At 40.9% G+C, this 15,561-nt stretch overlaps 1 protein-coding gene across 1 annotated transcript; it reads right to left on the bottom strand.

The window, feature by feature from the left end:
* Positions 1-907: 907 nt before the first annotated feature.
* TMEM35A (transmembrane protein 35A) lies at positions 908-13,387 on the bottom strand. The gene is made up of 2 exons (XM_043569582.1): positions 12,867-13,387; positions 908-2,712 (listed from the first exon to the last, which is right to left on the bottom strand). Exons 1-2 carry the CDS (start codon positions 12,984-12,986, stop codon positions 2,305-2,307), a joined length of 528 nt encoding a protein of 175 aa, XP_043425517.1. The 5' UTR covers positions 12,987-13,387; the 3' UTR covers positions 908-2,304.
* Positions 13,388-15,561: the final 2,174 nt, after the last annotated feature.

Raw genomic sequence — 15,561 nt, 5'->3', positions numbered from 1 at the left:
TTTGGGGAATCAGTGAGTTTTAAAGAAACTGGCTAAAACAGCAACATGGGCTTAGTCTGAGACCTGAGTTTGGTCCCTAGTTTAATCTCTTAACTAGAGTAGGAATTAGAGAGGAAAGGTAAACTGAGTGGCTCTTACTGATTTTTTTTTGAGGCCAAAGCATACCCATAAACTGTAGGCAAAACTGTAAGAGAAAACTGAAATCTTAGGAAGAAATGACGAATCAAAGATTAAGTTGATATATTTTGGAAAGATGACACAGAAATTACTATTGACTGCATCTCATGATTTTCGGAGTACTTTCATGAACTGTTGTTTAATCATGCGTAAGAATTGAATGTTTGATATTTGCTATGACAGCTGCTCCTATCTAGTAAAACTGAAAATTTCTCAAGAGTCATTTTTCATACTTTTAATGATTTCATAGACCCAAATGTGAATTGGAAGGGATTTTAAACCTTCAATCCCCTTCCCTTTTGTAGATGGTGAAACTGGGGCTCTGAGTGGTGAAATAACTTTACTAATATTACAGGTCTGTGGCATTGGAATTTGTGCCACTTTGTGGACACACACAGTGAGAGAACACTGGTTCACCTTTATTTAATATACCTGCAATTTTCTCTGAAATCACTCTTCCACCTTCCCTTGGCATCATCTAGTGAAACAGAACTCCAAAAACCTGAAAATTGTATTGATCCTAATTCTATGGCTTTCTGTTTTATATGCTGACATCACAAAATTGTGGGGAAACTTAAAATGAGATTGGAAAGTTGATAACCTCGTTAGTATATTAAGTGATTATACTTCTCCTTCTCTTTCTTCTCCCTTATCCAGAATCAGAAATAAAAGAGCCTGAATCGCTTGATATGACCCTTTCTTCCCAGATTTTCATTATTTGTCCAGGCAGTTTCCTCCAAATTTCAAAAATTTTTATTTTGAAAGAATGAGAGAAATAAGACAGAGGTATCAATTAACAAGAACAATGACACTGAAGAAAATACAATAATTTGTACTCCCCACACACACAACACCCCCACCCCTCTCCCCATCCCTGGCACAATAATATTAAAACCATCAAAGTACATCTAACAAGGAGAAACAGCAGTATGGAATGAAGAAAGCAATGTTTCATACTGCTCAATCCAACTAACCCATATCAAATGTCCTTCCCCCAGATAAATTCCACCCACCAGAATTGATAAAGAGGTGTAGAGGAGACAACCATGGGAGTAACTTGGATATCTGCTTACACTTGCAAAGTTCAGTGAAGATTCAATAGGAGTAGTGAGTCTGGCAGGGAAACACTGGTTACAGCTCCTCTGTCAAGTTTCAGATGATCTAAGAGAACAGCTAGAGTTTGAGATTCACAGAATTCTAACAGGACTAATCCCTGCTCCCTCAACTGCAACAGTGGAGCAGCTGCCAAATCCTGGTTAGCTGCTGAGAATAGTAGGAAGTGAGACAGCTTTTGGCTTAAGAAAATCCAAAAAAGAGGTCTGGTGACAAGTTACTGTGTCAAACTGTGAGTAAAGGAGCTTAGTAGGTTGGATTGGGGCAAAGGAAAGGTGAAACTTCCAATTTTATAACTTGAAGAATTAGATTATGTACGGACTGCATATATCCCTTCTTTTAATTAAACTGAATATAGAGTATTTAAAATTTCAACAACTGTTACAGTGGAGGCTGATCAGTATAACTCAGTGTCTCAAATTGAAGGAACTTTTTCCTAAAGTGATAAATTGGTTCTCAGCTTAATCTATTGAGAGAAATTCCCTCATGCCACAGAAACATATCACTTGATTTATACCAGAAGTAAGTAGGATTCTCTTTATAGGAGGTTTATTTTATTCTGCCCTTACTAGAATCAGTCTATAAAGGGAAGGATACCTGTGCAGGATTAGTTTAAGATCAGAGCCTTCTCCTCGCACCTGCATGCACGCGCACACACACACACACACACACACACACACACACACAGTAAATACATTTTCCCACATATAGTCTTACAGTCACATGCTTGCTGGAGTCCATCTCACAAATACACTTCAATAGTTAGCCATATACATGTGCATGCAGCAAGATGTGAGAATTTCCCCGGAGTGATTAAAGGTGGTGCACTATGTCTATGTGGGGAGGTCATTTTAGGGTATAGGTGTACACAAGCCAATAGGGCCATTAACTTGCAGATTATATTGTTTCCTTTCCCTCAAGATAAATAAATCAAATGAAAAACACACACTGACATCTTCCTGGGTGTGATGGAGGCAACTGCCTGGAAGGTCCACTTTTTGCACTTTTGCTTTCCTATGATAACTTCATTTTGCCCTGAGGGGCCTTCTCATATAAGGAGGACTGCTCCTCTGCATTCCCGGAATTCCCTGCTTGCCCTGGTGGTGGTGAGGGCTTCTTCTCAGAAGACCGGTCTTCTGGCTTGCGAGCAATCAACAGGCGGCAGGTGAGCAGGATTCCAAACACCAGAGCATGGGCGTAGCGTTTGAGAGGATCACCAACTAGCTGATGGAAGAAGAGCACAGCCAACACGAGCAAGAGTAGGAAGAAGTTGGCCACATCTTTGGGACGCCCAGGCACAAGGGTCATGACAATGCCACAGGCCACCTCAAGAGCACCAATGCTTTTGCGGAGGAGAATGGAATTGATCCCCATTTTCTTCAGCAGAGGGAGGGCTCGGACATAGCTCTTGTAAGCACGTTTCTAGAGTGAAATACCATAAGGAATGCCACATTAACCATGATTTTAACATTAGAATGAAGAAAACACAAGCAAGGTCCTACTTCCCCACCATTCCCTTTCTATGTCCCCACTAGGTCCCAATTTTTTTTTTACTGTGGCCCCTAAGTAAAATCTTGTAATTAAGATGAGAAAAAAGCAAGCAATCTTCTGAGGACCCTGTGATCTGAACCTTAGTAACAGCACAAAAGAGAATTTGGCTTTATTGTTAGAAATTATTTTCTGATTATAAATCATAAACAACACTAAAAGCATTTAAAAAAAACTTAGGGGTGCCCAGGTGGCTCAGCCAATTAAGCATCCAACTCTTGATTCCAGCTCAGTTCATGATCTCTTGGTTCTTGAGAACAAGCCCCTCATCGGGCTCTGTGCTTACAGCATGGAGCCTGCTTGGGATTCTCTCTTTCCCTTTCCCTCTGCCCCTCCTGATTGTGCTCTCTAAATAAATAAATAAATAAATAAATAAATAAATAAATAAACATTTAAAAAATAAATAAAAGAAATTTTATTGGGCCCATAAAATCTGGTATGGATTAGCCATATCTACATTTTCTAGCGCTTGCCTCATCCAAACCCAGTTGAATATGAATACCAACCAAAATGAAACAAGGCAAGGCACATTATGGTAAAGCTTCACTAATTTAGACTTCCCTAATTTGGAATCTGATAAGTCAGACAAAAACTGAGCTAGAGTTTATATCTGTGTAATCTGTAAAAATTAAAAAGTGAGTGCTATGTGAATAGAAAAATACAAATGTATGCAAATACTAGACCCTTATATATCTTTAAAATATAGTAAGATAAAAATCATTCTCATGGCCATTGAGATAAATCCTTAGGCCTTTACAAGACACTACTTTGATTAGCCTGGTGCAAGTTCATTAATTTTAATTCAACAAATATTTATTGAACACCTACCATGGATTATGCAATGGAGATAAGGAGGTAAATAAGACAGGGTCAAGAAGCTCTTGGTCTAGTGGCAGGAAATAGATACATAAAACACCAGTAAAGAGCAGTGTGGTTAACAGCACATGATAGAAGCCTGTACAAGGTCTAATTATAGCCCAAAGTGAGACATCATAGAACAGAGAAGGGAGTCATTGGATACATTACAAATCAGTAAGATTATATTGACCTTAGAGTAATAGATAATCATATTTTTCACTGTATTCAGATTGGCCTGATCCTCATTTTTTAGTAAATCAATGAGATTTCATCAAATGTCTTACTAGGTGGGCCCACTGCTTTGTTTTTAGTAAGTATCCATTAATTCATTCAATATTTATTAGTGCCTCCTTGTGCTAGGCGCTGTACTAGGTACTTTGGATACAGATGTCAATCATTCAAAGGCCCTGCCTTCCTGAAGCTTGAGTTTATATGATGAAAAGTAATGTAAATACAGAAGTGCAATAAAGTGTAATGGGTGCTGAATAAAATCATATAGTGGATAGAGTAGAGGCAAGCCAGAGTGGTGAAGTCTCCCTAGATGGAAACTGAGAAAAGCTAGAGTGGAATATTAAAGGAAGAGCAGGTGTTTGCAATATCAACAAGGGAAGCTCATTGGGGCACAGGAAAATGGACGAGCAAAGGCCCTGAAGCACAAAACTGATGTGTGTGTTTCAAACACTGCCCCAGTTGAGTATAGGTTGGAGGAGGGAGAGGTCAGAGTAAGACATGAGACAGGGGAGATAGATATGAATAATGGATCATGAAAACTATATATATCCTTTTATATATGTCTATATGTGTGTCACCGTGAGATCATGGAGAACTATATATGTTGTGTTGGAGAGGTGGACTTTATCCTATAAGCCAGGAGGAGTAACATAATTTGCTTTTGAGAAAGGTCCCTTTGGAAGTAATGTGGAGGATGGATTGGGAGAGGTATGCTTGGAAGCAAGGAAACCAAATAAGAGTAGGGTAATGACAGTAAGGAGAGAGGGAAGGGACAGTCTAGGATACTTTTAATGCAAAATCAACAGAATTTGGTGTCATATTGGATGTGGACACTGAGGGAGAGGGATACGTCAAGAAAAATTCTCTGTTCTCTGGATTGGGTACCTGCATAGAAGAGTGTTACCATTCTCCAAGTTTGGGGATGCATCTGGAAGAACAAGTTGGGGGTGGGGCAAGGGGTAGGAAGGAATAAGGGACTCAATTTGGGGGTTTTTTTAGTTGAAGTATCTCTAAGACATCTAAGTGGGGATGTCTGGTAGGCAGCTCAGTATGAGAGATCTGGGATAAAGATACAGAATGGATAGTCATCAGTATCCCAGATAGAATGTATTCAGTAGGGAAAATTGTGTGACAGATGTTTAAGAAATGGAAAAAGGAAGAGAATCCACAAAGTAGACAGAAGAGAGTGTAGTCAGAAAAGTATGGAGAAAGCCAAAAGACAAGGTCATGGGGCCCAAGGTTTTCAAGAAGAGAATAATCAAAAGTTCCATATGCAAGGCAAGGATTATAAGAATCAGGAAGAAAGCCAACTTGACCTCTTAGAAGCATCTGGCACTTAGAATATGTTCACACAATCTAGGTTTGGAACAAATGTTAAGTCATTTCTCTCACTTCTGGATAAGTGAATACACCTTATTTCATGGATTAATTATCATGAGTGGCACAAGATAATCCTCTATGAGGACTGTTAAAAGACCAATGGTTCAGTGGAAAATACCCCATGGGTTTTGATTCAAACAGACTTGCCTTTAAATCCCATCTCTGTCGCTTTCTACTTGGGTGTCCATAGGCAAATTATTTTACCTCTCTGAGCCTCATTTTCCTGGCCAGGGTTAAGATTAAAGTGAAATGAGCAAGGCTATTTGCCTGGAATGCAAAATTTAAGAGGGCACAAAAAACACTTCTTGATTAAGGTAGATAATATCTGTAAAGAACAAAATATCAAAACTTTAAGTAAAGGCAAGATCCAAGTCAGCACTTGCACAGCTCTGCCTCACTTACCTCTTCCTAATCCTGGCCCTGTCAGATCCTGTGTTTAACATTCCACCTCACCCTGTCCCTGAGCACATAAAGAAACACAGCAAGTTAGACATTCTTCCTCCCTCATCCCATTTTCGGTTAATCAGGGATTTTGACAGAAATTAGGGGAGAGGTTCACCAGTAAGCAGTGGAAAACCCTGGGCTGAACTGAGCCCAAATGGAGCAGAGCATAGATGAGGGTTAGGGCACCTGGTGGTGGGGAAAAGTATGCCTGTTTCCTCTTGCTCTTAAACTAGATGCCACCTGCCAACTCTTTCCACTCTGCACTCTGGTGACAATAGCAGGGCAACATTAAGGAAAGAAACCTAAACCCAAGAGGCTTCCTTAACACTTTTAAGTAAGGACCATTTCTAATTAACAACACAAAGCTTCCCAAAAGGCAGTTCCTAATCCTAAATGTAAGCTTCTGACAAGATGAATGCAGGAGATAAGAAGAATTTCTTACAGTCAAGTTCAGAGCCAAGACTTTCAGATGCTGGCTGAGTGGCTTCTGGAAATGGTCCTGTTTTGGCTCAGACTAACCACCCATCATTCAATAATAGATTCTTAACTATACCAGAGTGGAATCTGTAGCATTCGGCCAAATTCCAGGTCTTTAAATAAAGTTCCTAAGACTTCAGCGACCTTTATTTTCTTTTTTCTTTTTAATATTTATTTATTTCTGAGAGATGGAGACAGAGCACGAGTGGGGGAGGGGCAGGGAGAGAGGGAGCCACAGAATCTGAAGCAGGCTCCAGGCTCTGAGCTTTCAGCACAGAGCCTGACACAGGGCTGGAACTCACGAACCATGAGATCATGACCTGAGCCGCAGTCACCCAGGCACCCATAGTGACCTTTTTTTTTCTTTACATTTGCTGTAACTCCTTATTACTTTTTCAGTTGTTTATCTAACTTCTTAAACAACAGCTGTGGCTCTTTTATGAGGCTATTGCCTCTTTATTTCCCTTCTTTCCTACAGAGGAAACTGCATGACCATAAGTCATTTCATCAAATCTTTAGTTCAAAGTTGAGTAGGTACAGATAGCACCTATTCTCCAGGACTCTAGACAGGGAGTGTTTAATTTGTTAGAGATGGGACTCAGCTTGGGTGGGGTCTTGAAATTATAGGAAGCCCTTTATTCTTTCTCCTGTGGAGTAGGATGGAGACATCAAAAGAATCCTACTTTGTTAGCCCCATCAATGTTTGGTCTGGGCCACTTCAGTTCTAACAATAGAAGGGTCGCATGTCTTGAGTCTATTATAGTAACTAGATCTCTAAAGACTTTAATTGTTCTAATAGTAAGAATAAAGAGAGTTGACCTAGTCACTCTCCCAAAAGGCTCTCACAGATCACTTTGTTAGATCTGTTTCCTTTCCATTGCAACGACCTAGACCCTGTAACCATAGTTTCCTTATAGGGCAAGGAAGCAAGAAAAGAGGAGTGTTTAGTCAAATGTTTCAAATCCCTTCAATGGGAAGCATACAGCAATATCCTTGGGCTGAGATTCTTAAGATAAGCTAAATTTCAATTTTAGTTTTGCCCCTAAGTTGCTTGGAGAAAATTATTAAGTATTTTATTATCTGGGTTTCCCCTTTTATAAATTAAATGTGCAGTTTGGAGATTTAATAAAAAATCACAGCATCATGGCATCAACCAAGGGCCACAAACACACATTTCATAATTAATGAACCACACAATGAGAAGACCATGTGTTTGTAAGCCACAGTGATTATTTTAATGGTAATAACAATGAATCAAACAGGTCTATTTTTATTGTATGAGAAAATATGATTCAGACATGAGTCAAAAACATATGGAGCCTTTCTTTAGTCATACTTTTTTTTCTTTTTGTCATTTACTATTCACAACACACCAGGGTCCATGATCTCATGTTAATGATATTAAATTTGAACAGCTCAAAACTGCCTAATTACAAAGCACCAGAGTGGTTCAGTCAGTTAAGTGTCTGACTCTTGATTTCAGATTGGGTCATGATCTCACGATTTGTGAGATCGAGCCCCACGTCAGGCTCTGCACTGACAATGCAGAGCCTGCTTGGGATTCTCTCTCTCCCTTCCTCTCTGTCCCTCCCCTGCTCTCTCTCTCTCTCTCTCTCTCAAAATAAATAAATAAACATTTTTTAAAAACTGTCTAATTACATTCATCTTCAAGTGCAATTAATAACTGGTCCAAGTCAGCTAACAGGACAAAATGCAAACAGAGGCCAAGTGGTTTGGTCCACTTCAGTATATTTATGCCAGTTAGGTAAAAGAAAAAAAAATGGCTAATCTACTGTGTACCTCCATTTATATAAAGTTCAAAAACAGGTAAAACTAACTTACATTTTTAGAATTCAGGAAAATAATTACTATTGGGGAGGTAGTAGCTGGAAGGAGCCCCAAGGGGGGTTTCTGGGGAGCTGGTAACAGTCTGTTTGTTGATATGGGTGCTGGTTGCACAGGAGTATTCTGAAAATTCCTTGAGCAGTTCATTTATGTTAGGTACACGTTTCAGAATGCTATTCTTCACTAAAATTTACAGAGAAAAAAACTATATGAAAGCCAAAGAGGGCACTGACAAAAATATATTTTGGCTAAAATTCTCAGCCTGGTTGCTATCTTAGACAGTAAAGGCTGTCTTAGACCATAACCGCTGCAGAATATACTGACTCAAGTATGATTTTCCTGCACCTCTGTAGGGAAAAAGTGCCATATGTGAATTATTATTTCCTAAGGGCAATAAAAAACCATCACGTGTTTAATTGTCAAATATCCATGTGAATGATAAACACATTTTAAGCAATTCTCTTCCCCACTGTTATATAGTACATACCTAAAGAGGAAGCTGGGAAACCTGGTCCTGCTAACCAAACTGCATTTTAGGGCAGAAGAATCTGACTTCAACTGTTAAAGAAAGGTAGCTCTGAAACAAGCACAGCTGTTGGCCATTGAGGGGCTACAAGTTCCTTGGCATAAACTCCAATGTAGTTTAGCGTGGGATGGCTAGTTGTATGAACTAAGTAAAGTCACTTCACATCTCAGGGTCAGTTTCCTCTCTGACAGAATAAAGGTACTGTACCACCTCAGAGAGCAGTCTAGGCATCAGTGAATTACTGTCTTATTACCTAGCTGGAAAGCAGTTAATGGAGGTGATTGGAAGCATAAAAGATTACCTAAGGGCATTAAATAAACTGCCCAAACATGAGGGCATTTGACTGTAAGATAAGCAAATCAATCAAATCAACAAACCTTCCTTATGAGGGGATGCAAAGAAGCAGAGACTTGCCCTGTTTTCCTTAGGGCCACAATCCCTTGGCTTCATTGTGACAGGAATTTGGCATTTTCTTACCATTCTACATGGGGCCCCTTTTGACTACAGAATGGAACCACTGCTACAAAGAGCTGAATACCAAATTTAGAGCAAGTCAACCATTTGTTTGTTCCCCATCACTGCACAGGAAGCTGCTTAGCAACATTTGTAAGCGTTGTCTCCTAATTTCAAGTGAATTAATGAAGGTATTTAGTCAAGGGAGTGATCAGTCATATTGAATTCACGTGGGCTTTAGAGTACTCTATAATGATACTTGCTAAATTTGGAGGAGGTATGGGGCGACACACACCAAATGGGCAATTCAGAGAGACATCTGGAAGTTCTGCATGGAATCCACTGTGCATTACGCAGCAGCAAGTGTGGAGTTTTCAATATTAGCTAATTGCATAAATGTCTGTTCACCAGGGCACATGAAAATAGCATCTTGCTCTTCTAAATGCCTGATTTCAATCCCTTAAACTGACCATTCAAATTAGTCAGGAAGCCACTGCATAATGTAGAATCCATGATCATCATTACTTCACCCAGAGCATTTCTTAAACACTCACTATATGTAAACACTATACCAGATGCTTCCATATATAATCTCGATTAATATTTGCAACAAATTTCTGAGGTAAAGTTGAGGAAATGAGGAAACTGAGACACCAAGAATGTCAGGACTCAAGCCCAAAGCTATCTGACCAAAAGCCTATGCTCCATCCATTAACTTTTCCTGGCTTCTGCAGTATACAGGAAAGAAGTTCATAGTCATGTGTCCATTTGGTTCTTAGCAACGATTCTCCATGGAGGGGACAACACGTAGGCATAACACTAATGGTTTTAGAACAGGGGAAAAATAGTGGCAGAAAAGAAAAAAACCAAAATTCTAAATTTGAAAAATTGGTTTCAAAGTAAAAATATGGATTGGTGCAATTGTACTGTTACAAAAAAGAAGCAAGAATGTGCCAGGTATTTTCAAGAATCAGTTGTAAGTTCTGACATCCAAAAAGGCAGTTGTGATCATTAATGACTCCTCTACTGAGAGTACTGAGTCATGGACTTGGTTTCTAATCTCTGCTCCCACAACAGTTTACCCTAAGATATTGGATCAGTTTAATCCATCAGTAAAATAAGAATAACTAATTAAATGAATTTACCTCACTGATATGTTTTAAAGAACAAATAATCTTTAAACTACCACACTTTGAGATCTTGTAAGAAAAGCCACTGCAGGCAATGCATGACTATCAATGCAGAGGAATCACTCCTACATGGAAAACAGAAAATTCCAAATAATCATCACAGCTGATCTAGAGTTGGGGTCCTGAGGGGCCATATGCCCTTCTAAGAGCAAGAAATGGCTCCTGTACTACATAATCAAGATCCAACCAGAGAAATCTGAAGGGTGGTGACCAGCCAAGAGAATGCTCCAATAATTCATTCATTTGCTCATCCATTCAACAAATATAAACTGAGCCCCTTCTTTGTACTAGAATTGAATTTTTCCCATTTCCTATGGATTCAAGAATAAAGCTAGGCCAGCCCAGGACTGGTGCAGTGGGCCCTGTGCCCATCTCCAGCCTGGGGCCCAATGTTCAATGCAGGAGGGGACCTTGGAAAAGGCAATCTGAAAATCCTCCTCAAGCTTCACATTACTGTGAGGTCTACCTCCCAGCTAGATACAGTTCTTCCATTCCCTCCAGATGCCCCTAAACACATAATTATAGAATTGTGTGTACACACACACACACACACAACACACACAATGTTTCTGTCCTGCTGTATTAGCTTACACCTATTTAAACATGTTCCTTTATATGATATGAAAATTTGATATTGGTTTCTTCTGACTTTCATTAGACTGCAATAAACAGCTTGACCCCCTAGGAAGAAACCTACTATAAACCCATTGGTGGCTGGTCCTCCTCAGGAACTCCTGCCAAGCTGGCAGAAAGCTTCCTGGGTGACTCCATCTTAGTTGGATTGCCTGCAGAGCCTAACATTGTACTTAGGGTGCATCTTGGGGGAGGGGGCTCTAAAACAGCTGAGGAGGGCCTGGGGGACAGGGAGTATACTGAAGAAGCGTACTATGTCCTGAGGAAACGGAAAGCTCAAAAATACCTAAGGTGCACACACAAACATAGAAATATCTGCACATACTAAAAGTAAAGAAAAGCAAGAGCATATTCACGTATTTATAATCTAACACCAAACTACTACCACCAAGACAAAAATATAGTGGCATGTCCCTCCCACCCTGTCCCTCTGCCTTTGGTGGCTTCTGCTACCCCACCTCCCTGCCCCTCCCCAGTGCAGGCTGCCTTGGATACTCATTTTGACCTGATTTCAATTCCATCTGGTCAAGCGTGATGGGAGGAGGGGAGGGGAGAAGAAGAAATATATTAGGATTTGCCACTGGGGCTAGACCTAGACCCTTGAGTCCCAGCCACCCTCCCCCACCTCAGGGTGATCCTGTGATGAGAGAGACATGGAAAGCACCAGCTTAAACCCTGACACAGAAGCCAGAGCTGCCTGCAAACATTTTCTGAGCATCTACAATTTGCCAGTCTCCATCCATTTGCAGCTCCCATTGAGGAGCCCTCGAAGGCTCCGCAGTGGGCTCCAGGAGAGCTATTTATTCCTGTCAACGTGTGGGGCTATTCCTCCTTGCTTCAGTCCTAATGGGGAGTTCCTCTTGCCTCTTTTCTCTCTCCCTTCCTGTTCCTCCCCTAAGCTCCTTTCCTTCTTGACCTTGAGAGCTCAGTAATGGGTTCCCTCCCATTACTGGCAGTCTGGCAAAGGCAGTGAGAAACAGGTTCTCTTCAGCTGGGGCAGGTAAATGAAGAGGCAAAGTGACGGGGAGAGGCGAGAGACAGAAAGTGCTGGAAACATCCCCTGCCATCCCCTAGCACTCTACAGCATAGGAACAAGTCCTCTTCACGTCCAACTAGGGAGAGCAGCCCAGCCCCCAGGTTGCAGAGGAAATGTTTTGACCAGTCACCTTTGGTTATTCCAACTCTGCAGAAGGGAAAACCTGCAGAGGACCTGGCCCTGAGCATCCACAGGGCAAGATGGGGATTATGGATTATTTCGCAGGAGCGAAGAGGCAGACTTTGCAGATTTTGCAGATTAGCCCACAAACACAATACAACACAACACAACACAACACAACACAACACAACACAACACAACATCCAGGTCTCCCTTGAGTGTAAGGGAGGAAGCAGGTGCTCAGTGACCTTTATTTGGGCCAAGACTGCTTTGTTTCAAGCATACAGACACAACACACCCAGGGGGCTAGGGGATCAGTTCTCCTCCTGGAATGAGGAATACCTTTCCTGCCCCTAAAAAAATCACCAGTTTTAGTAGCCCTTTCTCCTCCAGCTGTTTCCCTCCTTCCCCTTTGTTCTTCCCGAAGATGAATAAACTCTCCAGCTTGCTAAACTCCTAGCTCCAGGGGAAGGAATCAGACTTGAAGACTGGTTGCCCACACTTTGGGTGTGCTAGAAGGAGGGAAGGGTTCCTGCCAAAGACAGGTGCTACGCAGGTCTCAGCCTTCTGGTTTATTTGGAGGTGGAGGTGTACTCACTGGGCAACCCCTCCCCCATCTGGTGTTCAGTAGCTCCAAAACAGTTGCTCCTGGCATAGCCCACATCGCTCTTGCCCAGATGCTCCTTCAGAGCTGCAAAGTTGTTGGGGAGAAGGGATGGTTCGGGGTGGGGGTAGGGGTGAAGGGGGTGGGACCACGGACGGGGAAGAAAAGAAGGGGAGAGGTACTCGCAATCCCTCGGGGGTGCGTCCCTCATCACCCATTTGTTTCACTTACCATCTCACTGTAGGCATCTTTGCTGAGCCTGGGGGTCAACTTGATAGTTCCCATGAAAACAAAGAAGAGTCCCAGGGCCACTGAGAGGGCCACGACAGTTACGGTTCTGGGGGACGCCATGGGGTTACCAAGGCAGGTCCCAACCAATCCTTCGGCTTTGCGCACCCTGTCTAAGGCGCAGACAGCACAGGGAGAGCTAGAAGGAAGGAGAGCTAGAGGGATGCTGCGGAGGCAGCAGGCAGCTAGAATGACAAAGGAAGAGGAGGGAGCTCGGGAGAAAAATTGAGAGATTGAGATTCAACCTCTCTCACTACAACAATCGCTGGGTCCTAATGCCCTACGCTTACTCCTCACTGGCCAAAAGCACAGTCTAGAAGTTAAATGGAGCCCTCCACGGAGGTGGAAACTTAAAATGGGGAAGTCGTAAAATTAGGAAAAGGTAGGTTATGGTTCGAGTTCAGTCCCTGGGCTGTCTCCGGAATGAGGAATCAGGGAAGACCTCCTTTCCACCACTTCCCACAAGGAGCACTTTTCATTTCTATAGCCCTCTAGTTAATTCACTCCACTCTCGTTTTTTCAACCTCCCTCCTTCTCTCCCCTTTTCCTTTCCTTCAGTTGAAAACATTACTCCTCAGTTTGCTGGTTTCTGCAGTGGGTAACATTCAAGGATAAAACTGCAAAGTTTCCAGCTCCATTGCTGCTGAAGAACGCTTTATCTTTCTCTTCCTCAAAACTTTTAATGGCTCCCATTGCCCAGTGGTTAACTCCAGGGTTTTAAATTAGGCATTTGAGGCCCTCCACATTTTGACCCCTGCCTCTCTTTGGAGGTTTATCTCCCAATAGCTCCCATGCCACCCCTTATCTCCTATCTACTCATGGCCCCATAAACCTGAGCTTTCCCACCTCTCCCTATTCCATCACTCTTCATTAACATTCAACCTTTTCCTCAATGTCACCTCCTCTGGAAAGCCTTTCCTGATCCATTCCCAGCTGGATATCGTTTCTCCATCCTCTGATTTCCTGTAACAATAACCAATGTTTGTTGACTGTTTACTAAGTGCTAGACACTGCCCTTTACTTGTATTAACTCATTCAGTCTTTTTATTTATTTATTTATTTATTTATTTATTTATTTATTTAGAGAGAATTCCAAGCAGGCTCTGTTCTGTCAGTGCAGAGCCCAACACATTGCTCAATCCCACAAACCATGGGATCATGCCACGAACTGTGAACTGTGGGATCATGACCTGAGTCGAGATCAAGAGTTGGAGGCTTCACCGACTGAGACACCCAGGTGCCCCAACTCATTCAGTCTTTACAGCAACACTGTAAGCTAGGTATGAACTCCCCACCCCACACACACCCTTTTGATGAGGCAGTGTTCATTAATAGTCTAGAGTCAGGTCCAGAAGGTCCAGGGTTTAAATGCCACCTCTGCAACTAACTAACTAACTCTGTGAACTTGGATAAGTCTCCCAACTTCCCCAAGCCTCCCATTTCCATATTTGTAAAATGTCTGTGAAAATTCTGCCTCAAAGGTTTGTTATGAGAATTCGATATAAGTAAATTGCCTAGCACAGTGTCTAACATATAATGATGTAGCTCCTTTTTTGCTTCTTTTGCTTTCCTAATCTACTCCACAGTTAGCTTAGGTTATAAGCATTTCAAAGGTAGGAACAACTTCTATATATTCCCCATAGTACCTAGAACAACACCTTTTGTGCACGAGATCCTAATAAATCTTCCTTGCAAAAAAAAAAAAAACTGACGAATTTAAATGCACATATCCCTGGGAGTGGTAACACTTTAAGTTTAGCAATCATTTACATCTTATTGTGGAAGAATTTCAATCTTTCGTGATTATGATTTGACCTATAAATTAATGAGTGACTACAATGTGCACACAAGTGAATTAGGCACTATAGGAATATGCAGATAAATGAGGCATAGACCCTGTTCCCAAGGGGTTTGTTCTATAGTAGAGAGTAGGATTTGTTAGAGAGGAGCAAAATGAGCACGTTGGGAAGCCCATTCACATAGTTAAGCAACTTATCATATATATATATATATATATATATATATATATATGTATATATACCATTTTCCTTTCAAGTTACATGATAATGGGAATGATAATATTCATTATAAAATGTGTAAAATACTGAATAATAGAAATACTAATAATAAATATAAGGAAAAAATAACTTGTGATCCCAACGTGCAGAGATGAACATTGTTATTCTGATTGGTCAATATTCTAATTGACCTTTTTCCTAAATGCCTCTCTATGTACAAAATATATATAAATTAATTTTTCAAAATTTGATCCTACTAAAGAATCAGTTTTATACCGTTTTTTTTCTTTTGTTAGCATTTTTCCGTATCATTAAACTATCTTCAAAAACAGAATCTTTTCAAAATGATTGTATAATACTTCAGCATAATTTGAATGTATTATACTTCATTTAACTATTCACATGCTAGATATTATTGGTTTAATGGTGTTTGCTTCTGTAAATAAAGATGCGATGCACATCTTTGTATGTCAATCTTTGTCTAAATTCCTGTATTTTTCCTTAGGATAAATTTCTAGAAGTTGGATGGGTCAAAATTATGAACTTTTCATATATGTATATTCCTTTTTTTAAGTTTTTTTTTTGAGAGAGATTGAGAGCATGAGCAGGGGAGGGGCAGA

The sequence above is a fragment of the Prionailurus bengalensis genome, chromosome X (assembly GCF_016509475.1).
Source record: "Prionailurus bengalensis isolate Pbe53 chromosome X, Fcat_Pben_1.1_paternal_pri, whole genome shotgun sequence".
Taxonomy (NCBI): domain Eukaryota; kingdom Metazoa; phylum Chordata; class Mammalia; order Carnivora; family Felidae; genus Prionailurus; species Prionailurus bengalensis.
The sequence above is the reverse complement of the archived record's forward strand: the minus strand, read 5'-3'. Positions and strand labels throughout refer to the sequence as shown.

Excerpts from the sequence above, each read along its gene's own strand:
- TMEM35A (XM_043569582.1), bottom strand. The coding sequence starts at position 12,986 with ATGGCGTCCCCCAGAACCGTAACTGTCGTGGCCCTCTCAGTGGCCCTG. Across the intron at positions 2,713-12,866 it reads AAGATGCCTACAGTGAGATG|AAACGTGCTTACAAGAGCTA; the intron begins GTAAGTGAAACA and ends ATTTCACTCTAG.